Source organism: Bos grunniens, chromosome 18 (assembly GCF_055505025.1).
Source record: "Bos grunniens cultivar Pamir isolate PY7600 chromosome 18, Bosgru_T2T1.0, whole genome shotgun sequence".
Classification (NCBI taxonomy): Eukaryota; Metazoa; Chordata; class Mammalia; order Artiodactyla; family Bovidae; genus Bos; species Bos grunniens.
The window spans coordinates 44,352,580-44,377,987 of record NC_141182.1 but is presented as its reverse complement, the minus strand read 5'-3'; the positions used below and the strand labels follow the sequence as shown (position 1 = coordinate 44,377,987).

General features: G+C 55.5%; 1 protein-coding gene across 4 annotated transcripts; it reads right to left on the bottom strand.

Annotated features, from left to right (window-relative positions):
- Window positions 1-1,452: 1,452 nt before the first annotated feature.
- Window positions 1,453-16,085, bottom strand: KCTD15 (potassium channel tetramerization domain containing 15). 4 transcript variants are annotated; one of them, XM_086351767.1, is made up of 7 exons: window positions 15,862-16,085; window positions 14,110-14,205; window positions 12,453-12,545; window positions 11,633-11,808; window positions 6,676-6,820; window positions 4,095-4,400; window positions 1,453-2,996 (listed from the first exon to the last, which is right to left on the bottom strand). In XM_086351767.1, the coding sequence occupies exons 3-7, from the start codon at window positions 12,516-12,518 to the stop codon at window positions 2,838-2,840; spliced, it is 852 nt and encodes a 283-aa protein (XP_086207893.1). In that variant the 5' UTR covers window positions 12,519-12,545; window positions 14,110-14,205; window positions 15,862-16,085; the 3' UTR covers window positions 1,453-2,837. The 4 variants fall into 4 exon arrangements, with proteins under 4 accessions (XP_086207893.1, XP_086207892.1, XP_086207895.1 ...); XM_086351766.1 differs by having other exon boundaries at window positions 14,110-14,208; window positions 15,862-16,084; XM_086351769.1 differs by lacking the exon at window positions 15,862-16,085 and adding an exon at window positions 14,511-14,928.
- Window positions 16,086-25,408: the final 9,323 nt, after the last annotated feature.

The window sequence follows — 25,408 nt, the reverse complement described above, 5'->3', positions numbered from 1 at the left end:
AGGTGTATAATTTATAAAATATCCTTTATTTATTCTATGGAACACAGTCAAGTGGGAGCTTCGGGAAAAAAAAATTTTTTTAAGATAATAGTGTTGTGACCTGGTTTTGAGCCCCATTGATCAGGCAGTGGCCAACATCTCCTGCTGTGGCTTTGACAAATTCTCTCCTGCACAGGCAGAGAGGTCTGGTGGGAAACAGGGAAGTGTTGGCACAGTCATCTGTCCAGTTGCTTATAATCAAGAATAATTTATGAAGAGCAGAAGTAACATTTATACTGCTGGTTTGTGATCAAGAGATGACTTACAATCTAGTGTATTCATTCCAGGAAGTATAAAAATGTTTTTACTTATTGTTTATGGGGACTTTCTTAGAATTTTAGCATTTCTTTGGGAACACAGTATTTCTCTACAAATTTAGAAATTCCCTAGATTATATAAAATCAAACTTCCTGGTTTGACTTAATTAGTAAGGAAATAATTAAGAGTAACATTCGGTAAGGTAGTTACTCTTTTTATTTATTTTTTTAGCACAATGGTTTAATCAAAGATGGTTTGCTTGAAAATGTTAGGGGATCTCCACCAATGGGCAACTATGCTGGCTATCATGCCAGAAAAATCCATAAACGCACGCGCCACTGAGCTGTTTTCACCAGACTTCCTTTCTAATAAACACAACACTTCTTCCTCCTCTCAGATGTGAACCTCAGAAGCCAAAATGCCCATGTGCCAACTGTAGGCATGTTGCTGAGCAAAGAAGGCTGGCAAATCTGTCCAGCAAATTCACTCTATGGTGGGATGGCAACAGCTTTGTGGCCTTGGAGGAGTGGCTGTGCATGCCCTCCAGGCAGTACGAGGTTGGTGGCCCCTAGCAGCAGGGGAAAAGGTCCTTGCTTAGTTAGAACATAAGAACTTTGAGGGAAAATACAAACGGGCTCATTAAAAGTGGACGTCTTGTGAATACGTTCCAACTCCTCCCCCTGCAACCCCCCGACCTAGGGGGACCTGCAGCTCCCCATGCTTTCGCCGGCTGCATGTCCCCAGGCTGACCTGGGCCAGGGACTGCCACCTTCTCCTACCGCTCTGTGGTGCTCCAAAGAGGACGTCAACCCTCAACCAAAAAAACCAGAGGGAAAAATCACAAACGCTGAAAACTGGGTTCAAAAGCTCCCCCGGACACCTTTGGTCTGCCTTCCCCCAGCTTGTATCTGGTTAGGGGCTGTGAATCAGAATTCAGAAACTGTGCTGCCCAGAGGGGACAAGGTACAGCCGTGAGGAAACACCCCAAAGCAATAAATAACAGCCAGCTCGGGACCCTTGTCCCTGCCCCTCCCCCAACTACCACCGCTGGTTTTTCCTCCCTGGAACCCAAGGAATCTCATCCTCAAACCTCCCTGCTGGGCACGGAATGCTGGAATCTGGTTTCCCGCTTCGGCACAGGACGGAGCCTCAGTCTTTCGCTTTATAGCATCATTTATGGCATGAACTAGGAACATAATGTGTTTACACAAACACACGACAATTGTACATCAGCATCTTTACAATATTAAAGGAATCATATACAAGTCTACAGGCATCGTACAAGGGGTGGGGCCGGCCGGGACGCCCCACCCGCCCAGCAGTTCTCTGCAGTTTCTCCACCCCCTGGGGAAGAGCCATCTGGGGAGGGGAAGTGTGACAAGACAGGGGGTATCCATCTTTGGGCCTGTCATCTGGGAGGCAGCAGGTCTGCGAGGACTCCAGCAGGATTCCAGTCCTCGTTGGAATCTGGGGCCAAGAACCCAAGGTCTGACTGTGTCCAGGTCTTACTGGCAGACTAGTGTAACCATAGTTTAAAAATTCAGTATGCAGGTGAGTGTGGGAAAATCAGAGTGGAGGACGGCTTCCTGAGCTGGGGACCCAGAGGATGCTGCTGACAGATGGGCTCCTCCACCATGGGGCCCATTCCTGAGGTAAGGATGCAGCGTGGCCCCGGTGCTGATCCCGACGGGGAGTGACTCCTCTCAGAGCCCATGAGGGTGCACACAGATAGAAACCAAAGCCCCCGGGCATGAGTAGGTCAAGTGACGCTCAAGAGTGGCCTGTGCCCCAAGCGGCAGCAAAGACAGGGTCTCGAATGGTCCCAGAGTGGTCCCTCCCCCATGCCCATACCACCCTCCTCCCAGCAGCCCCACCCCGTGGGGCCGTGTTTCAGCCCCGATGGCACTGCCATGCCTGCCCTCTGTCCCTAGAGCAGGGACCAGGAGTCTCCAAGTCCTGTTCTGCAGGAACCCGGGCAGAGGGTCCCGCAGCTCTTCCACCGCCCCCACACAGACGTGCTGCCGTGTCCCACTGAGCTGAGCACCAGATAAAGAAGCAGGGGTCCTTGTCGGCCTCTCTGACTTGTGCACTGACAGTTACTTCCGTCTTAAATACTGTAGAAAAATAAGCCATCTCTGACGCAAGAGACCCACTGGAGTCTGCCGCATGGAGAAAGACGGACAGCTCCTCTGGAGTGGACCGGGGAGGCCTCTGCTGACCCTGCCTCTGCACATACAGAGCCTCCAGGGTGCTGTACCAGGCTGGGAGCCCAGGGGCCCAGATGACTGGTGGCGGAGTTCCCCCCTCGGCATCTTTGGGTCACATCCATGGTCCTCTGGTGGGCATGCCTCCAGCATCCCACATTCTGTTATGATGCCCTGGGCCTTGGGGCTCCCCAGGCGGGCTCTGGACCCTCCGGCCCCACCCTCAGTCTCATGCCCACTGCTAAGCAGGCGTAGGCAGAACTCCCCAGCACTGTTTCCAGGTCCCTGGGGGTGTCCCTAGGGCCAAGGGGCCTCAGGTGGACACTGAGGCAGGGCCTAGTCCAGGGGCTCCTGCTTTATTCGGACGGCAGTGGGGGTGGGCTGTGGTCGCCGCTCCTCCCGGCAAAGCACATACTCGCTGAACTGGGAGGAGTCCACGCCCCCCCCGCAGGATGCAGCCACGCTGAAACCCCTCTGGAAGAGCCTCTCCAGGACCTGCCAGGGAAGAAACAGGGGTCAGCAAAGCCCAGCCGCAACAATCTGCCCCCCGGGGCCTGGTGGGCAGGTGGGCACTTGCCAGACCCCTTCTCCTGACAGGGGTCTGGGCACAGACACCAGCCGGGCAGCCACAGAAGGGCCAGGGCCCCTTAAGAGATAAAACCTGGATGGGTGCCATCCCACTGCCCTCAGGGGTCCACAACCTTGACTGGGCCCCTCTCTCCCAGACACATGGTCCTGGGTCCCCCTCCCCCACTGAGGCCCCAGCAACAGAGACCCGGCCCCTGGCCTCGGGGCAGCCACCTGCTTCCCTGAGCTGGGAATCCCAGATGGTTTGAGGCCTGGGGCCTGATCAGCTCAAGGGAGCTCGCGGTGGAGAGGAGTTCTCTCCCATCTCTGCAGGTCTCCATGTCCACATGGGTTTGTGCCTCTGTGAGAGGGAGGCTCAGTCACTGTGTCTGACACCCGTGTCCTGCAACTAACTAGCAAGTTCTGAAGGACAGCCTACAGTTTTCCCTACCAAGTGCGCTCTGCCCCAACCAAGCCTGAAGCAGGAGTCTGCTCTTGGGTCTGGAAGAGCCTGCGGAAAATAGGCCCCCACTCCATCTGGGGCTCTCCAACTCTTAGACCCATGTGGGGAAAACCAGTCTAGAAATGCTCTGGGAAGCTGTGCCGTGGGTGCTGGTGGCCCCAGGTCAGCATGATGAGGAAGGGGGCTCCAAACCGCCCCCACTCTCAGCCTCTGACCTGCTGCTCCTACTGCCTGGGTTTAATTTGAAGCCAAAGTCAGACTCTGGGTGTCAAATGAAGCACACTTTGTTGAAAATACTCTAGGCCATTTTTATAGAACATCCTTTTGGAAAAAAAAAAAAAGCACAGATCAATTTTTTTAAGTCCATCCCCCAGGCGCCATCATTTAATTATGAGCGGGACATAAATTATGCATCGACACATTGTTGCCTTTTCTGTAAGATGGCACGGAGGGCCTCGCCATCCCAGGGACCCGGCCTCCCCCCCACACCAATCTCCCTCTGCCGCTGCCCCAGGGCTTCAGGGAGGCAGTGGGGGAGGAGGCAGGGGCAGTCCGGCCCTCACCTGCACCGAGTTGAGCCGGCAGTAGCCGTTGAGCGGGAAGCGGATGACGTGCGTGGGGTCCTGGTTCCAACCAGCGTTGACCGAGTTGCACATGACGTCCCCGGTCTCGGGGAAGACCTCCTCGATGAGGGCCTTCTCGCCGCTGAGCGCGATCCGCTCGCCCAGGTCCGGCGTGACCCGCACCACCAGGCAGTCGCAGGCCCGGCTGCGGCGCCGCTGCTCCTGCTCCTGCTGCCAGCGCTCCAGCTCGCGCACCATGGGCTGTAGCTGGTAATAGCGCGCCTCCTCGTACAGCAGGCTGAAGTCCTGCAGGCATGTGCATACGGTGGGGGCGGTGGGGGTCCGCCCTTCGGGCTCCGGAGCTCCGCGCCCCACTCCCGCTCAAAGTCCAGGGGAATTGTGCCCCCATCCCCACCCCCAGCACAATGTGGGCTGGGATGGTTGTCCCCATTGTACAGATGGGGAAAGTGAGGCTCCGGTGAGTGTGCCCCCCAAAATCTCTGGCCTCCGCCCAGTGGCAGTGGCTGGTGTGCACCTGTCCCAGACCCCATAAGCCCTTCCATCGGGCCCCAAAGCCACGGGAGCAGCTTTATCCCCCTCCCCCGAAGCAGAGAGAAGTTTCTAGAAAGACCTGGAGGCTAGACTAGAGGAGCCTGAGGCTGTGTGGATGGTTGGGGACCCGCTGCCTTCCCTGAGAGGACAGGCTGGGGTGGGCACAAGGCAGCCCCGGCCTCCCTCCCTGGAGATGCTCACTGTCCTACAGGGAGGAGAAAGGGACCTGCCTGGGTTGGATTTTCAGCAGCAGCAGCATCTACCAGACCTTTTCTGAGCCTTAGTTTCCTCATCTATAAAATGGATGTTATCACGCAGCTCAAAGAGTGGGTGAAGCTTAAAGGTCAGCAAGGTTGCTCCCTGCCTTCGCCAGCAGTGTGAGGAGGTGTCTGGGGTGGGGCCCCACCTCTCACCAGCAGCTCAACCCCGGGCTGGCGGGCTCACACTGACCTCCCCTCAAGGCCCTGACATTGGTCCCCTGCCCCCTCAAACACATGTCCACCCACACCCACCCTAGCCCTGAGCAGCTGATGACCCATGACCAGACCACTCGGCTCAAGTCCCGCTGGTGAGCCTGAGGAGCCCTGGGGGCAGGCAAGGAAGCCCAATCCCCAAAGCTGGGCCCACACCGCTGGCCCTAAGTCCCTCTGCCTGCTGACTGACCCTAGCCTTCAGAGTCACCCCAGGCCTGCCATCAGTCAAGAGCCTATCCTGTCAAGAACCACAAGAGTTCATCACAGCTTCATGCCGGGCCCCAGTTCTCATCCACTAGAGGTTTTAAATGATATCTGCAAACCAGCAACCCCCACATCCTTCCTCAAAGCCCAGAATACCTCCCCCAGACGCCCCACCAGTTCTTCCAAATAGGCGTGGAATGCTTCAGCCTGTTCTACCCTGGGCCTCCACACATCCACTCAGGGCTCAAGCTTCAGGTCAGGGGAATCCCCAAGCCCCCTGACCCCCGCTATCCACACTGTGGCTTTTGCATCTTTTTCCCAAATGTGAATCTAATCGACCACTTTGTTCCACCTTCGCTGCCTCCACCTTCCTGCTCCCTCCACATCCTTCACACAACAGATCTGAGGGTCCTGCCCCTACTCACCCTCCCTCTGCATTCAGGGCAAAACACCCAGAGTGCAAGGACCGAGGACCGGACACAGTCTGCAGCCTCTTCCTGCTCTTCCCCTCCCAGTTCACACAGCCCCAGGCTGCCACCTATCTAGCTCCCTACCCTCGCTGCTCCTCACCCCCAAGACCCTCATACCCTTCTGCCTCTGTTTCTCCATCATCACCCAGAGAAACACCCTTCCCTCCAAACCCACCCAGGCCAGCTTCCCTGTGGTTCCCTCTCACCGTACTTCCTGTTTCTCTGCCCCTGTGGAATTTAAGTGGTTTTCTGTTCAACATCTATCATCCCATAAACTATAACCACTGTGAGCACAGGACCTATGTCTGCCTCTCCCCACTGCATTTTTAGCCTGAGTTCAGTTGCTGGCATCGTTGGGTCCTCTGGGTGCCAGAAGGAAGGACATTTGCTGGTTGGAGCTGGGGTAGCCCCAGCCTGGATTTCCTGCCTCTGGGATCCCTGAGCCACAGAGGAGTCCAACCCTGGAGGCAGGACTCTCAGAACCAGGTTGGCTGCGGCAGACAGGCTCATCCCAGGACCGGGGGGTGAGAACTTTTGTTTAAAGTTCTTTTTGGTGTGGATCAGGGTGTTCCCTCTGCCAAGTGCCGACAAGGACCAGCTTTGGGAACCTCTAACTCCTGTAACTCCAGCACAAGACGGTCCTTCAGCATACAACTGGGGTAAGCGCTTGCTGTCGCTGCTTAATTGTTGTTACACCCTGATAAATAAGCTAAAAATGTGAGAAAACAAAATTAGTTTAGAAAAACTGATTTAGCCCTCGGCTCCATCGTTTAAGTTTTTATGGTTGCCATGACAACCATGGGTCCGCTTATTAAGTCACAGCGTCCCCTGTGTAATGCCACCGCACAGGCTGTGCCGGGGAGCCGCAGGCTGCGGACTTACCTTGAAGTCATCAGGAAGCAGCAGTTTGGATGTCCGCAGGAAGCTCAAAACATAGCGGAAAATCTCCCCATCCCGGTCGATGAAATAGTGTTGCTTCAAACTGTCCAGGACAATGGGCTCGGTGCCATTGAAGAGGCGGCTTATTCTGGGAGAGATGGAAGGTGGGATGCGGGATGGAAGGGCTGGTCTACTGCCCCGCCCCCCACTCCTTAGAGCCCACCCTGCTGGATGGGTGAGAGGCATTACATGAGTGATTCTGGGACTACCCCAGGCCTGAAAAGGACGTGTGCACACACCGGTGGCAGCCAGGACACCAGCATGGCAACTAGCACATGCAAACGCCCCATCTACACTCACAAGCCATAGGCAGAGAGAGTCACACCCAGCTCTACACCCCTGTCCGCTGACACAGGTGACAGGCCTGTAAAACTACAGTGAGACAGACACCTTGTCCCATGCGCACAAACCCTTGCCCAACAGACCCGCCCAGAAAACCCCCACCAACCATCAGATACCCCAGCCCGCAGCCACACACCTGGTGAAGACGTGTAAACCAGCCAAGACACTCCTGGGTCACACGCCTCACCCAACCTGCATGAACAAGCATTGGACACAACACACCCAGCAACAGGCACAGGGTCACACGGTCTCCGCCCTCGAGCACACCGACCACAGGCAGAACCAGACACATCCTGGCGAGGGACACACCAACAACATGAGTCCACCAGAGAGACAGCTAGGCACACTCAACAAACTTACAAATGATCCACCCACAGCTTTGGCTCAGGGCAGACCAGAGGGACGGCACATGTGGGTGCAGTCACAGGGTACAGACACCCACAGTCCAGTGTGTGCACACCTACTACAGCATGTGACACCTGCCACAGGGTGTGCACACCAGTGAGGGGGGGACTGGGAGGGAGGCAGCTCCCAGCACCCCATCCTCTGAAGGGTGCTGGTTCTGACGGAAGCATAGGACCTGAAGGACGCTCTTGGGGAGCCCCGACGCCTGGCCCCCTCCACTTCCGGGCGGAGGAACCAGGCCTCCCCACTGCCCAGGGCGGCAGGCTCTGGTTTGGCTCACGTCCCCTGCAGACCTCCCCAGTGGGGAGGGTTAGGATCCCCTGAAGAGGGGTGGGGGACATCAAGAGCTTGACTCGGGAATAGGAGGGAGGTTGGCAGGGTTTCCCCAGGGACACCACCTCGGCAGGCAGGCCACACACACGCCCCCAGATGGACTCAGCATAGCCTGGGAGAAGGGTGGCTGGATCCTGGCCCCAGGCCTCCCAGCTCAGTCTGTACAATTCAAGGCTCAGCCCCCTCAGTCTCTACCTGCAGCGGCAAGGACCTCCAGGAAAGTTCCCGTCCCCCTCGGCAGCCCATCCCACCCTCCGCTCCAAGTCACCGCTCTCAGGCTGTCTCACCCCTGCCACCCAGGGCAATGAGCTGGGTAGAAGCTGAGGGGTCACAGCACCCACAGCCTCTCTAGAGGCCTCCCACCAACAGTGTCTGCTCTGCTGGCCTGGCACACTCATCAGCCAGGAGGTTGAGTGACTAACCCCTTTTCACTCTGGGGACATGGCCCAGTAGGGCTGTATATAAGTCAAAGCTGCCTCATAGATGAGTGTGAGCGGGTCAGAACCCATGGAGAGGTGTGGAGCAGCCTGAGTCTGTGAAACCAGGGCTGCGGTCACCCAGATACAACTCATCTCAGAGTTCCGAAAGCCATGGAGCCCTCTTGACCTCCCTAGGCCTGGTAACAATGACAATGGGGTACCCTCCCCTGCTGGCAAGCTCTGCGGGCTCCATGCCTATTCTAGGCGTTAAATTCCCCAGACCTAACCTCAGCAGAGCACGGGCATCCAGATGTCAGAATGAAGGCCACCTAGCATGCCTGGACAGACAGGACGGAGTGAGGCTGTCAGGCACCACGGGCAGTCTTCAGCAGACCGCAGAAGGACCCCATGTGGCACCGGCAGGAAGATGGAAGAGCCACGTCTATAGGTCAGCCTCCCCACGGAACTTTCTCCAGGCTTCCTGGTTGAGCTCAAGCGTTCTGTGCAACAAGCAATATTTCCAGGCCCTTTGTGTTGCAAACCCCTCAGACCATCCTGGTGGTCTAGGGGACTCCTGGTCCACCACATTCCAGGGCTGCCTGGGTTCTAGGTCGTCTTAAGGGTCCAAGGCTAGAAGGCTCTCAGTCTGTCTTATCTTGGGACTGGCTGGTTCTAGGTCTTTCCATGGTTCAGCGTCTCTTCCCAGCCTAAGGCCTCTCGTGCCCTCAGGGTCTGAAACTATCAGAGAGGTGTGCAGCCTGAGGGAAGGTTAGGGCAGTCACCTCAAAGGCACCCACTGACCCTTGTGAGGTCTTAGAGAGCCTGTTCCTACCCCGGGCCACCCTCCAAGGGAGGCTGTAAGTTTGGGGTACTGACTTCAGACGGTGTATAAGGAATAAGCTGGCCAGTTCTGACCCCAGCTGATAGGGGTCACCTTCTTTTCTCTTCTTTCTTTTTTTTAAGTTTTGGCTCTAATTTCCTGGATGTTTCAGTGGTTACACCTAGGTTTACTTCCTAGGTTCCTGGACCTTGGTGGCCTCCCACAGCCAGGATGGACACCAGCAAGGGGCTGAGATGCAGGAGCTAAGTGATGTCCAGCAAGCGTGAGGCAGACACAGGAGTCCACTCCCAGTCCTGGGCAGCTGGGCTGGGCGGGTTCCGGGCGAGGACCTTTGGCCATCCTGGGCTGACTAGCACCCATGGGGGCTCCCTGCTATGGAGCCGCCCTGACCAACCAAGAACGACAGCCCAGGCCTAGCTCTGTGGGCACAGGGTCCGAAGGGGTGAAGGCACAAGCCCCCTTATCTCACAGCATTGCCCAGGGTGGGACTTGACATCCAGAACAAGCCCCCTCCCCCGGTGACCTTAACACAATCCTCTATTTCCAGGTGACTTATACCTCAGTGACCCTGGGTGAGCCACTGATCATTTTTTCCAGAATTACTGAAAAACTGTTTTGTTTTAATTTTAACATTCACTCAAAGAAGGAAGAGAGACATCTGAAGGGCTCCAGCCAGCACAGCTGCCCAATGCACATGTCAGGCCTGGCCTGACCCACTGTCCTGACTGTCCTACAAGTCATTCCACCTCCATGACCTCTAGGCCAGAGCTTCCGTCTCAGGAGCACCTCTCCTGCGGGCCAGGCCAGGCAGAGCTATCCAGGCAGAACAGCAGATTTATCCTGAGGTTCAGCCCTGGGGAAAAATGCAGACTGCCACCCCCTCTGGGCCCATCCTGGTGGCCCGAGGGTCCCACAGGTCATGGGACCACTGAGGCAGTCTGGCCAGGGGGCCTGCCCCAAAGCAGGATGTGGGGTGGCGGGGCGGGGGGGGGGCCAGTTTGGACAGCTAGGAGGGGAGGACCACCCCGCCTGCCAAGCTCTAGGCAGCAGCCTGGAGGCAGAATGAGGAGGCTGGTCCTTCCAGGCCTGGGCTGTGATTACTCCAGAAAGGCAAGTGTCTGATTTCCAGAAACACTTTTCAGAGAGGTGGTGGGCAAGGGTTTTATGAATGTCACTCGCAAATGTCAGCTGATTAAGGGATGATCTATCTCAAACAACGCGTGAATGCCGCAGAAGGCAAAATTGAAATGAAATAAGCAGAATCCATCTCCCATCCTAGACAGGGCCCTGCCGGTTAGTGTCAGACTCTGGCAAGTTAGCGCCAGGCCAACATAGCCGACGTGGCCTCCTGGCTGCTGCCCCCCAAGGTCCCCAGGTCACAAGTGCCCCAGGCCTAGCCTCTGTCTGCGGAGGGGGAGAGCTCCAACCACACCTGCACCCCACACTCCTATTCTGAACCAGACGCTGCATTGGCCTCCAGCAGTCCCTCCTCCAGGGCACCCCCTTGGCCTCCAATGCGCTCTCTATGCAGCCACCTCCACACACTACAAATCCTTCCTCCATAAGCAACCACACGAGCGACAAGGCGGCTAGATCAGAAAGCTTCCCAGAGACATCCCTCGGCATCTGGGGGATTAATTAACTCCTCTTTTTATTTTAAATGTCTAAAACAGAGGTGATGTCCGCAGGCGTGGCCCTCCCGCTGCCAGGCCTTGGCGGTGGCCACCTTTCGGTACCCAGAACAGGCGGTCCCGGGCTCAGCCAGCAGCATGCAGCATCACCTCCCGGAGCTGCTCAGAGACCCATCCCACCTCCAGTCAGCCCTGCTGTTACATGCCAACGGAGAAACCTAGGAGAGAAATGCCCGACAGGCAAGAGCAGGGCAGTGCCTGGAGCCCCCACAGGCTCAGGAATCAGGGGCACCAGGGAGCCAGGCAGAGGGTAAAGCTCCTTGGTCAGAGATCCTTCATCTGCTGATGGTGCTATGTGGCTCATGCTTGTCCATAGCTGTGGATATCCCCGGACATCCTGGAATTCTTAGCCAGTCACTGCCACCCACCCCCTCCCAACTCCAAAGGAGCCTGCTGCTAGCCCTGAGGGTCCAGCAGTAGCCACTCAAACAAAGATGACAAATCGCAGCTGCCCCCCACCCCCATCCTTGAACTTATGCACTATCCTAGTCGTTAAGACTTGGAAATAGGATGAACTACTTCTCCCCCAGATGATCCCAAGAAGTACACTGCATGGCTCAGAACCAGTCTCCTGCACAGGCCAGGTGTGAGTCACACACAAGAGGAACCTGAAGGATCATGAGGTTCTCCAGCCAGCTGCTGGCCAGCTTCGGGTGGGGCTGGCTCTGAAAAGTGGCCTCTGCCAGTGGGTCAGGAGCTCCACCAGTACCACCAGCTCAGGGCCACAAGTCCCTGTGCTGGGCAGCCATGGGCAGGCGGGGCTGGGAGCAGGGGGACCCTGGGGAGCCCCGTGTGTCGGCTGGCAGCAGGCTTCATATGTCTCCTATGGCCACCACACGCCCTGGTGCTGTGAGGGGCTCGGCTCTTACCTGGAGTCTGGGTACTTGGTGAGCGTGGCCAGGCTGCTGGTGTACATGTGGCCGCCCACGTCGATGTGCACAGGCGCATTGGACTTCGTGAGCTGGGCTGGCAGCGGGATCCCCTGGGCGGCCAGGGGAGACACAGGCGACCGGGTAAGAGACAACCGAGACATGCTTCCTCCCTCCTGGAGATGGAAACAAGGGGCACAACAAGGGTTTCTCCACGACGGAGCTAGGCACTCCCTTGATTGCCAATGTGATCACAGATCTAATCAGATCACTTCTGCTTGTGCCTGATCACATATTCGCCTGACAAATTATGGCCACCACTGTAATTAAGTGTATTTGCATCATTTTCTTCAAAGTACCAGAGGGGCAAAAAAAAGAAAGATGCTTATTAGCAATAAGATATCAAGAAAAAAAATTTTTTTCAAGGTGTCAGCCTCCAGGGGCATAAAACAAACTGCAAAATTCTAATTAAAGGTCGCAGGCTTATGTGTTAGATGTGAAATATCCCCTGACAAACGAATCACCAATTTGTGAATTGGGATTCAGGGGTTTTTGCAAGTTTGTCTCAGTAACGAGACACCTCTAAATTAGTGACTTCCTCAGCACCTAAGGCGTTGAGTTTTATACATGTAGTAAATTTCACATCAAATTAAGAGCATTTTTGTTTCGAGAAAATACATAATCGTACAGCCAGTCAACAGCCATCTCTTGAGCACCACGGCTATGGCTGCAAGGAAGGACAGCCAGTGAGCAGGTGCTCAGGAAGAGGGCATAAAGGGGGCCACCAGCCCCTGACCCAGCCCACCCTGCCAGCTCTCACCGCCGTGCCGGTGCTGCCGTGGGCGTGAAGCGAGGACCCGCTCGGCCGCTCCTTGCGGTGAGGCATCTAGGCTTCCATCGCTGCCCAGAACATCTGTGGGGAGCACCGACAAAACCAAACACGACTTACTCCTCAATGGTCTTGGGTGCCGTGTCTCCCAGTCAAAGACGCTTATAATTGTCCTCTCTGAACATGCTTCCCAAGACCCCATGCCCTACCACAGAGATGGCAACTAGCCTGACCCCACACCCCAAGGCAAGCCTCTGGGCCATCGGAGATTAGTTATACACACATGCATGCACACACATTCACTCACACACGTGTTCTCAGGGCAGCTCCATGTCTGCTAATTCAGCTAATGACAGTACTGAAACATATGCTCACCATTATTGCCCCCAAAATGTTTCAGAACAAATCCGATTTGCTTGGTATTTTGGTTTCGAGCCACATTACCAAGCGTGTCTCCTCTTGCTTCAGAGAGCACCCTGGGAACCACAGCTCGGAGAGGATCCCCCACCCTCCAGGGGCTGGAGAGCCCCACAACCGCTTTAAATACGGTCTCTGCAGTGTTAACATGCAGCCTGAGACTGGCTGGACCCAGAGAAGCCTCTTCCAGCAGGAGCCAGGGAAGAGCGAAAGTCACCAAGGAAGCCGCCGCTCCCTCTGTGGCTCCTTAGAGAGGAAAACTTGTCTTTGTTTGCCCAGCCTGCACCTCTGCAGCTTCTCCCCAGGCCCCCAGAAAGGTCTTGTCTGTGCCTAATATATTCCAGATCCCCTCGGGATCAAGCCCCAAGGCATTACAGAGATGGCCAGAAGGAGACAGCAGCTCAGCTAATGAACCCTCCTGCTTCTCCCTATGGTCACTCAGCGACTCTCCTCTGTGTCCCGGCCACCTGAAATTGTCCCACAGTCTCCAGAAGCTGCCTGAAGACATTCTGCAGACCCTACGTAGGAGGGTTGGAGAAGAGCAGTTTTAAGCAGACCCTTCCACTGACCTGGGGCTGGGGAAGGTGGACACAGGGAATATCACCCTCTCCCCTCCCCCCACTGGCTTCCCCACACCTAAAGCTGTACTTATCTCTTGCAGGTTTAACCCCACCCTCCCTCAAGGATTGACTTTGTGCCTTGAAATTCAACATCCAGTTTTCATACATGGACCAAGGTCGAATGAGAATCAAAGCCTGCAAATTTCAGTCAGGTCATTCTCCTAGGATTTGTTCTGCCCTCCGTGTGCTGGCAAGTTCTCTGACAGGAAACGGGGGTGGGGGTTGCCATTAGCAGACAGTGATGTTTAACTTACAGCCATCCAGGGTCGGCTGCTTTTGGCATTCCTGAGTTCCCTCAAGTTTCAAGAAAGAAAACCAGGTCACTTATCTCAAGTTCTGAGAAACCAAAACACATCTCAGGAATGGGTTCTCCTGCCCTGGGAGGCTCTGCTGGGGGGAGGAGTCAGAAGGAAAGCCGCACTGAGTATAAACTGCTGGAAGGAATTCCAATGGAAATTCTATCAAAGCGGACTTTGCCCTACTACCAGGACGCTGCTCGGAAGTGACATTTCACACCAAGTACCCATCAAAAAGCTGCTCCATCCTGTTCTCACCCAGCCTCTTTTCCATCGCAAGCACAACCTGATGTTCACGGCAAACCAGACACTCACCATTGGAAGCCCCAGGCTGTACGCCTTGACGCGAACCTCCACTGCTCCCTCCGACAAACGCATCTGTGCTGGACAAGGACCCTTTCCCCGACACCACTGCTGAGGTCAGAAGCACAAAGTAGGTGCAGGAAGAGACACAAGTTCATTCTGCCAGCACCCGCATCAAACCCACGACCCATCCCCCGCGCGGCACGGCCCTCCCGACGTCGGCCAAGACCGCCTGTTGCAGGGGCCTCGGCGGTACCGGGCTCCACGGCCCGGCCCGCGGGTTTCCAAACTGGCTGGTATTGACCCGTTTCTCCGAACTGAGGCGGGAGCCCCGGGTCCCACGCCCGCCCGCTGCCAAGCCCCGCCCGCCAGAGCAGAGGGAAGCGAGCAGAATGCCACGCTCATTTACACACAAAATGATTTTGTGTCCCATTGTGCTCGCAGTTGTTCAGCTCTCTGGGGGTGATTAAACTGGCTGAGCTGCGGCAGCTTGAGACGATTTCACTAAATCGCTTCTTCGTGAAGTCGCTTCTTTGCTAAGCTGTTATTTTAACCATAAAAGGTAAACAGAAGGCGCCTGGAGAACTCTCTTCAGCTCTGCGCCCAGGGCGCCAGCCCCGGGGCCAGAGAGCCGGGGGCCTGCCGAGTTGTCCAGGAGGTGGGCCAGAAGGGAGGCAGGCGGGCCACCTGGCGCGCGCCTGCCTTGCCGCGTAGCCCGCCGGCCGGTGTGAACTTCGGGGCGGCCGGAGCCGGCTGGGCCCAGGCCCGCGGCGCCGCGGGGCTGGGGTGGCCGCGGAACCCAAACCGCCTGGCAGGACCGGGAGGGTGTGCGGCAGGGGCGGGGCGGAAGACGAAGTTAAATCAAGAGGCAGACACTTAGAGACCACAGATGGGAAGCTCGCCTAATTAAGGACGTAAAAGCGCTTTTGTTCTCAAAGTTTATTGTTGCCAGGGTTTAAAAAAAAAATTAATTGAAACTAATGCTGTTATTCACTCGTGCAGTTAAATTCCTCCATGCACATTTGAGACACGGAGTGAAAACTTGAAGCTTATCTTTTTGCAGTCGGGGGTGGGGGCAACGGGAGGACGGAAACGCGCTCCAGCTACGGGGGAGGAGGGAGGCATTTGCGAGTGTGAGCGGTGCCCGCGTCCAGGTCAGGGGCTACCGCCGGGCAACAGGGATCCGGACGCGGCGATCGCGTCTCCGCGCGGCCCGCCTGGGGGCTCCAGACCCCGAGCGCTTGGAACGACCACCAGCGCGCCAGCCCCTCCCGCTCTGTCTCGGACTCGCGGGTGGGCGTCACGGGACGCACGTCCGTCCCGTTGGAGACTTTTCCTCGCTCTGATTTGGACACCAAGCCGGGCCCAGTCAGCCTGAAGCCCAGGCTGCGTGAGCCGGGTTTTGACCTCGGAAACTCGCTGGCCCTGCAGGGCGTTCGGCCCTGCACCGAGGCCCGAGTGCCGGGACCTGAGGAAACCCCCACCCCACGCCACCCCACCCCGCGCGGCAGGAAGCTCGCTGACCGCCAGTGAGGGGAGGGTCCACCCGGGGCGAGGGCCGGCCCACGTGGGCAATCCCCCACTCCCGCGCCAGGCCTTTGTGCTGGGTGCCCCCTCGCCGTCAGCCCCCGCCGCCCTGCACCCGGACAAAGCAGCCGCCCCCGCCCAGGTCCGAATCCCGGCCGGGCGACTTTCCGGGTATTGCAGCCACTTCGGGGACTGGGGTGCGCGTCGCTGAGTGGTGGCCGCCCGCGCGGTGCTTACCTCGGAGCCGGAGCGGCGGATCGGGCTCGGGTGCAGCCCCCGCCCCCCGCAGCCGCCGGTCTTGGGAGCCGGGCTCAGCCTCGCAGCCTGTGCTCGCTGCGCGGGTCGCTCCGGTCTCGTCCTGGAGTTACTTTCTCTCTCGCCCCCAACCCTCCCCCCACCCACCCCTCCCGCCCCGGCCCCCGCTTCGCGCGGCCCCTCGCGGCGCGGCGCGCCGGGGCCTCCCCTCCCCGCCCTCCCCTCGCCTCCTCCCCTCCTCGCGGCCGCCGCCGCCGCCTCCTCTTCGCGCCGCTCTCCGGCTGCCCTCCCGCCGCTCCCACCTCCTTTCCTCCCTCCTCTTTTCTCCAGCGGCCTTCTCCGACTGCTGGCGAGAAAACCAGCCCCCCACCTTAGCCTGTAGCCCGCGCCCCGTCTCGGCCGAGCCCGGACGCAAAGGGCAGCGATCCGGCTCAAAATTAACCCAGCGCGGCGAGCGCGAGCGGGAGCGCGCGGCGACTCCTGGCTCGGGGCTCGGCTGTGCCGCGGGGCAGAGGATTAGAGTCGCAATTAGCTCCGCGCGCCCGCGCCTGCCGCGCTCGGCGACAAAAATGCGCCGTTTCCCTTCCTTTAGCCGGGCGAGTACACCCGCCTCCCCCGGAGCCCGCGCCTTCCCGCCGGGGCCTCCGCCAGGACCCTCCCGGGAGCCGTGCGCCCAGGCCCCCGCGCCCTCCGCCGCCCAGCCCCCCGCCCCCCGCCGGCCAGCCACGCGGCGCCCAGGCCTCCTCCGGGCTCGGGAGGGGGCGGGGGAGAAGCTGATTTTAATCATTGTCATTTCATCTGATGTAATATTTCCCCGGGCGCTTTCAGCTGGGCATAAATTTTCGGCTCCCAAATAAGTAACACAGGGCACGTTTCTCACATTTCTTGACTCCTCGGTTACAAAGAGGAGAGCAGCCGCCGCCGCGGCGCCCGGGGGAAGGGGCGGGACTTGGGAAGAAAGTAGGCTGCGAGTCGGCCGGGGCAGGAGAGGAGCTGGGGGCCAGGGCCACCCCTCCCCCTCCCCGGCCGTCCTCCCTGAGTCCCTGCCCCGACTGCCCCTCTACCGGGGCGCAGCGCCGCGCGTGACGTCTGCGGACGCGCGGTCTGCCACCGCCGGGGAGGGGAGCACGGGGGGCGCCCGGCCGGCCGCCCGCGGCCAGACGCGCCATTTCCTTTCCGCGCGCGGCGCGATGGAGACGTCTACCGCCAAGACTCCTCGCGGCACCGAGGCCTGCGCTCCGGGCGTCCCCTCGATCCCCGGGTCGGCTGCCCCGTCCTCCTCTCCTACCTCCTCCTCCTCCCCTTCCTCTTTCTCCTGTTTCCCTTGCGCCCCGTCCGTCCCCCCGCCCCCACCCCCACCCCCCTCCTCCTGGACCATTTCCCGGCTCCTAGGAAACGGAGCGCGGAGCCTCCGGTGCACTCCGCCCGGCCTGCACTGCGCCCCCGTCCGGCTCTCCCGGGACGCCCGGGCCAGAGCCAGGCTCGAGCTGGAGGACCGGTGCGCTCCGGCGCGGAGCGGCGCTGGGGCCCCCACCCCGAGGTCCAGCCGGATCTGGGCGCCCTCTAGCGGCCTCACTCACAGGGGGCGCTCGGGGCGGCTCCGAACCCGGGCGGGGGAAGGTGGTGAGAGGAGGACCCGGTGGGGCCCTGCCTGCGTTGACCAGGGGACCTCGCGCGTGGAAAGAGCTCCTCTAACTTCTCCACGCGGGAATAAGCAGAAACTTCCCTCCAAGGGAAGGTTTTATTTATTTATTTATTTTAGAGCTCGAACTACAGGAGAAGGGGGAAATTTTCTCATTAAAGTTACATCCCTGCAGTTAGTTCAATTACTTGATATATGCAGAAGATGTTGTAAATTTATAGATTTAAATAGCTTACAAAGATGCCGCAGGCCCCATCAGTTAATTTCCTTAATTTATGGATTTTTAGCTGCTCCTAGAACAGAAAGGGGCCGTGGAAGTAGGTCAGGGATCTGTACAGCGGCTGCAGCACGGCCCAGGGGCTGCCCACCCTGCTCCCCACGCCCTGGCGCCCCCCAGACTTCTGGCTCCCAGCTCGGTCCTGACAGTACCACTCTTTGCTCTCTACATCTGGGCCAGGCCCTGCAGGTCTGCTTTGCTCCCTGGTGACTGCCCCAGTCTCTCCAGGGCTGCTCAAGGCTAAGGAGCAGCAAAGCCCGCATCTACACCCTTCCCTTCCGGCACTGAGAGATGGACCCAAATAAGAAGGGAAGCAAGTATCCAAATACTTGGACCTCCAGTGTCCTCACTTCAGTGCTGGCTGGGATCACAAATGGAGAAGGTCATGTGTAGATAAAACAAACCTTTTCAGCCTTTGAGTGCTTAGGGGGAAGGAGGAGGCATGAGGAAGTCAGGCTCCCTTTGCAGGAGCACCAGGGTGCAGGCTCAGTCATGTTCCACTCTTTGCAGCCCTGTGGACTGCAGCCCGCTGGGCTCCTCTGTCCATGGGACTTTCCAGGCAAGAATACTGGAGTGAGTTGCCATTTCCTCCTCCAAGGGATGTTCCCCACCCAGGGGTTGAACCCCAGCCTCCTGCATCTCCTGCACTGTCGGAGGATTCTTTACTGCTGAGACACCCTGGAAGGCCCATTGAGAAACACAGATCCACTGAAAACCTGCTTATCATGGGGCTGTCCCTGTGGCTCCCATCACCCCTCACCACTCTCCCCTCACCCCCAGGTGCCTGCTAGGGCTTCTTTGTTTTGTGTTCAATATGGGTGAATATATACATATAAATTAATACTTAGAAGATGGGTATAAACCAAACTGTTTTAGGAAGCCACATGGCGATGTGATTAGTATTGGTATTCATGATTTAACATTTCTTTTCCCACTAGATGAAGTTTCTAAGATTTGCAAGGTACATGTCAAGGACGGGTGTATAAATGGATTTTTATTTATTCACAACTCCAAGACTAATTGCTTCTCTTTGCCTCAAGGCCACGAGATTGGTTTTAATATGACACTTCAAAAGTATTCATGGGACTACAGAGATAGTAAGTGTCATTGTTAAAGAGACAGATCTCACCGTGGTACTGGTGACCCTGCAAAGAGGAGGTTCCATTTCATTTTAAATTCCTCGATGTGTTTTTAAGAGTTTCACTTTATACCAACTGTATTAAAAATGCACAATTTAATCGAAATAAGAACTGACCATTTTGGAAGACCTTTATTTCCTTAATATTGCTGGGAAATTTGTTTTCATATTCCTGAATCCTTTTATTAAAGAGCTGAACTTTATACGTGTCATTAAGAAGAGTAAGTTTGGGCCATAATTTATTCTCAAGTGTTTTAAAAGTTCCCGGCTAAATGTCAACCATCTTTTACATTGAGAGACTTGGACATGGGCTGTGATAGGCACTTAATGATCTGTGGTGTATAATGTAATGGTGAGGGTTTTTTTTTTTTTTAATTGAAGATGTATAATTAGAACTGAAAACATACTGAAACATCTTGTGCAATACATCTCGTTTCATTACTATAGTCCAAGAAATTGGATGTGAGTGATTGGACGAAATTGGATGTGAGTCTAATCAGAATGGAACTTGCTTTATCAGTAGATTTGACTAGCCCTTGAGCCCTTATGGTTTACATATTTTAAAAGTGGGTTCAAACTTAAGCTTGCTTTGAGGTTGCTGTCCGTGAGTTCACACGAAGCTGATGCAGGTTGGGCCCTGCATCTAGGTGCTGTGGATAAGACAGTCTCTGGACATTTCAAAGTGGTTTCCAGTGTAATTTTGTATTTTGTTGCTGCTGTCTGCAGACTATATTTTAAGATGAAGACCTAAATAAGAAAATGAGGTCCCAGGGTCTGCTGAACTCAACCTTTTCAGAAAATCCATGACCAGATAGCAGATGAATAGGCTGTATGTAACACAGCGGCTGCTGTCTGAGAGGGGCGAGTGTGGGGTGGGGGGTATGGGGAAAAGCTGGGGTGTTGAGGCAAGGCTGTCTGCTTCCCCACCCCAGGCTGCCTGGGGTGAAAACCAGACCCCTGTAGGTCTGTGCCCACCTCCAGGCTAGAATGGAGCCAGCCTGTCCCAGAGATCACAGTCTGACATCTACTTGACCTCTTCCTCCACACCAGGAATCCCCCAGTCTTCTTTCTAGGATCCCAGTGAACCTGGAGAATAAAGGGGGTAGTGAAATGGGGGGTGGTTAGTGCTGCTCTATGCAAATGGAGCTCCTGACTGTCAGCCAGTTGACCTAGTCCCTGGAGAGTTGCAGTCCAACTATGACTGAGAGATGGGAGGTAATAAAACAGGACCACTCAGCCCTCAGGGAGTTTTGCCCAGTCCCCAACACCATGCTCTGAGGGACTTCTGCTTCTGATGGAGCGAAAGTAGAGCCCATCTGCAGGGGCTATAGACCATCCCCTCCTTCTTGCCTTCTGCCTGCAGCCCAGGTATCCTGCTCAAAGCCAAGCCACCTGCCCTCTCCAGGAGCCAGCATCAGGGTGACAATGAGACAAGACCAGGAATCCTAACATGGTGGCAGTTTGTGGATGACCTCTAGGGGATCAAAACCCCACCATTGATCAATATTCGGCATCTGAACCTTCTTCCCAAGAGAAGTTTCAGCATGTTTACCAGATTCTCAGAGTCTCTGTGAATTTGTGTGCAAGTAATAAAACTCTTGGAAGAAAAGTTATGACAAACCTAGACAGCAAATTAAAAAGCAGAGACATCACTTAGCCAACAAAGGCCCATCTAGTCAAAGCTATGGTTTTTCCAGTAGACCATGTACTGGTGTGACAGTTGGACCTAAAGAAGGCTGAGTGATGAAAACTTGATGCTTTCCAACTGCAGTGCTGGAGAAGACTCTTGAGTCCCTTGGACTGCAAGGGGATCAATCAGTCCTAAGGGAAGTCAACTCTGAATATTCATTGGAAGGACTGTTGCTGAAGCTGAAGCTCCAATACTTTGGCCACCTGATGGGAAGAGCCAACTCACTGGAAAAGATCCTGATGCTGGGAAAGATTGAGGCAGGAGGAGAAGGGGGCGACAGAGGATGACATAGTTGGATGGCATCACTGACTCAGTGAACATGAGTTTGAGCAAACTCCAGGAGATGGTGAAGGACAGGGAAGCCTGGCATGCTGCAGTCCATGAGGTTGCAAAGAGTTGGACATGACTTAGTGACTGAACAACAAAACCATCACAATGGCTTCATGATCAGGAAAGTAGATTTGTTTTGTATAAAAGCCAGTGGAGGCAGAGTGGCCCTGAAGTCCACTCGGAGACTCAGCAGAGTGTCCAGGGACCCAGGCTCCCTCCACTTTCCCCTGCCGTCCTCTGCACACCCTCCATTCTTATGCCATGTCCTGCCTGGTTTCAAAATAATGTAGTTCAAAGCTTCCTGCGCAGAGAACAAGGAGGTGCTCCTGAAACCGTTTGGTGGTGTATCAGGGGCTCCGAAGAGCTCCAGTACCGTAGTCCTTTATGTCACACCCTGGGAACTTACTGAGCTACAGTTTTATAATCAAAGGAAGAGTAGGGAGGGAGAGAAGAATTTCTTTCCCTTTCTTGAGTAGATATCATGCCTCCATCATCAGCTCCTCCTCCAGGTTGAGCAGGGGAGTTTTCTTGTCCCTGTGTGTACAAGGTAAAGAAAGAAAGTGAAGTCGCTCAGTTGTGTCTGACTCTTTGTGATCCCTTGGACCGTAGCCTACCAGGCTCCTCTGTCCATGGAATTTTCCAGGCAAGAGTACTGGAGTGGGTTGCCATTTCCTTCTCCAGGCAGTCTTCCCAACCCAGGGATCGAACCCGGGTCTCCCGCATTGCAGGCAGACGCTTTACCATCTGAGTCACCAGGGAAGCCTGGTGTACAAGCTAGGTCCACAAATTATCCTTTTTCATGTATGCAGAGAGCATGTCCTAGGGATCATTGACTTCCTGAGCTCACTGGGCAGGATGTGGGTCTCATGCCAACATCGCTGTATTGTTTGGGGGCACGTCTCATGCTTCTGTTGCCTGGTTTTGTTAAGCAAGCCTGCTTGGTTTTATGGTTAAGCAAACCTGCTCTCCTGAGTAATCATTAACTTACAGGGGTCTCCCATATTTTTTCTACTTACAATCTCCTAATAAGATTAACTAATCTATTAATTAATCACCTATTTTGTCCCTCTACCCTGTCCCTATCAATCCAGTGGCCCTCACAGCTCTCTCTGGCCCATCCCACTGGCCAACTTGCAAGCCATTCCCAGGGAAAATGTGAACCAATCAGGCTTAGTCCTGGCCTTGGGGGGAGCTGGAGGTGCTGCGTGGGGAGGAAGGTAGACCCTGAGCACAGTCAGGATTTGCCTGGGGAAAGGAGGAGAGGATGGGTTTTGTGTTGGGGACCCCAGAGGTGAAGAGCTGTTGACCAGAACCCTGAGCTGGAAGGAAGGAACAAGTGTTAGTCTCTCAGTCGTGTCCAATTCTTTATAACCCCATGGACTGTAACCCGCCAGACTCCTCTGTCCATGGAATTCTCCAGGCAAGAATACTGGAGTCGGTAGCCTTTCCCTTGCCTAGGGATCGAACCCAGGACTCCAGCATTGCAGGCAGATTCTTTTACCATCTGAGCCACCAGGGCAGACCCACCTGGAAGGAAGGCAGAGCACCTGCAGAGAGGCTGCCACACAGATGATGCTCCAGATCCTTCTAGAGTCCCAGGAGACAGCTGACCTGCCAAAATATGGCTGCCCCCAGGCAACCAAGCCAGGCCACTGGCCCCAGGCCCTCTGCCCTCCTCACCTCTGGCTTCGTCTCAGGTCTCTTTCTCTGTAGCTACATCAGTGAAGTCACGAGGTCCTCCCAGCAACCCCTCAAGGTTTGAAGACGAGGCTGCTCCCTGTCAACAGCACCTGGTGTTCATCAGGGCCCTTGACATGTGTGGCTCTCCCCATGACACACACAGAAAAGAATTCCAGAAATATGAGGCTGTTGCGGTCACTGGGGGCCGACGAGGCCCTCCCTAGGGTCCTGCAGGCCTCGCAGCCAGTGTCAGGCTGGCCTGGACGCCTGGGAAACACCAAATCCTGCCCCTAAATGGCTTTGTGTGGCTGCCACTCAGGCTCCAGGCAACCACTGAAGTGGCCCTGGGTCACAGGACCCCAGGGGCCCTGCGCATGCATTGACACAGGCCTCAGGGAAAAATAGAGTTGAGACAGGGAGACAGCCTTTGATCAGTCAGCAACCTGCCCAGGGCTCCTTCCTCCGGCCAAAGCTCAGTATACCCACCGTCTTCCTTGTCCCAGGCAATTCATTCTCCCGGGGCCTATTCTGTAGCAGCAGTCCCCAACCTTTTTGGCACCAGGAACTGGTTTTGTGGCAGATCATTTTACCCTGGACGGGGAGCGGGGGATGGTTTCAGGATGATTGCAGCACATTCCGTTAATTGTGTACTTTAGTTCTATTATTTCTACATCAGCTCCGCCTGGATCAGCTAGCATCAGATCTGGAGGTTGGGGACTCCTGCTGCAGGGAGACAGTCTGTATATGGCAGGAACTTGGACTTCTGAGTACAACTGGGTGACCTTCAGTTTCATCTCATGGAGTCATGTAGCCGCCCCTGTAACGTGAGAACAGCAATAGTGCAGAGCTGCTGCCCGCGTTGGGAGATTTCAGTGTGACAGCTAACATGGAGAACTGGGCTCAGCCCAGCGTAAGCACCCTTGGAAGGAGCATGGTTGCTCGCTCTTCCAACTGACCTTCCAGAACCTCTGGTGGGGCCGTCGTTACACCCCCGGATCCTACTTCAAGCCCTGTTGGCCCAACACCTACCTACAGGAGACACCCATAAGCTAGGGAAGGTGAGTGAGAGGGAGGCCCCTTGACTGCAAGATTTCGGGGTTAAAACCTCGTGATTGTATAATTAAGATAAGCATGTATACATTAAAGGGGAGAATGTAAAGGTTGCCTAACATTTCAAGATAAAACAAACTTCAGAGAAATTTCATGCTTGCTTTGGGCCATGCCCTTGGGGTAGGGGTAGGAAGTGTCCTTAGGCTCCTCGGAGCTCAGTGCGCTTGGAGGTGGATGGAATCCCAGGTTGGGACCCAGGGGGCAAAGAGGAGGCCCCGGAGGGCATCTAGGGTCTGCTGATAAATTCTTCCCATTTTTCAAACTGTGAAACTCCTTACTGGCTTTTTTAAAGTATTTTTAAATTTGAAGAAAGACTACATGATCATTGTAAAACAAAATCAAAACCCATACACACGGTGAAATGTACAAAGGAGAAACAAAAATTGGTTTCTTCGTCCCAGGGAGCAATGAGTCAGTGATCCGGTGTTTGTTCTGCCAGTGGCCTTCCTGTTCTTGTTCACGCGGCACAGATACACACACAACGCACACACAGTCAGACACACGAGCACAACCGTGGACACAGATAGTTGCACAGACATAGAAGTGGCAGACACAAAGGGAGATGCAGTGCACACACAAGCACACACAAGGTTGCACGAGTGCAGATACACCTGGAGTTGCACAGAAGCAAAGACACGTGTGCATATACGTCTGAGCACCTAGGCACATGTGCACACGGGTACATGGTGTTTAAACTATGGCACCAAACTCTTCATACCAGCCTGCAGTCTGTCTTCCCCGCTACTGTGTATTTCAAAATACAGAAAATCACCTAACAAATATCTACATACCCACCACCCAGACGTGCCAAATGGTCACAGCTCCAATATTGGCTTCAGATCCCTTTTTAAAAATCAAATGAAAAGATACAGCCCAGTTTAAACCCCTCGCCTCTTCCCCCCACCCTGTAATTGCACCCCCAAAGGTGCTACAGTCCTGAGCACATGTTGATACTTTTTGCAACACATGAATGTATTCAGAAACAATGATGACATTTGTGTGTGTGTGGAACTTTCACATAGATGGTATCCATGGCTGCCTCCTCTTGCACTGTGTTTTGGCCACTTAACTCTTCTCACATTCCTGGTAGGCACCCTCCCTTGTCACTCCTTTGATCTGCTGGGGGCTGGGGGGCTCTGCCTCCTGCCCTGGCCCCTCCCTCAGCCAGCGCATCTGTGTGTTATGTGTCAGGGGTCCCCAAAGGCCTTTCCTGGTGGAACTGGGTCTTTGATGCTTTTGCTGAAAACTGTGGTTTCTGGCCACTATGGTGTCAGAGGGAAGGAACGGCCCCACCTCCCACCTCCATCTCCCACCTTCCACCTCCCAGCAGGCTGCTTTTGGAAGAGCTGTATGGGTAGGTGTGGTCCACTCTTCCCAGCTCCCTTCCTCCCTCTCCCTCCCCCAGCCCTCATTCCCCTCCTTTCTGCCTCCTCTCCCACCCCCTCCCTTTGCCCATCCTCCTCCTCCTTCTTCAGTCCCCCTCCCTTCTCCTCCCTGCGCCTCTCTCTCTCCACCTCTAGGCGATGCAAGCCTCTGGCTGGAAAGCTGGAAGGTCACCCAAGGAAGTGCAAAAAGAAAAGGCATCTTGCTATATCTCAAAATATTATCTCCCAACAAATTGTTACAGCTCTGTTTTTGCATTTAGGTCTCTTATCCTCTTAG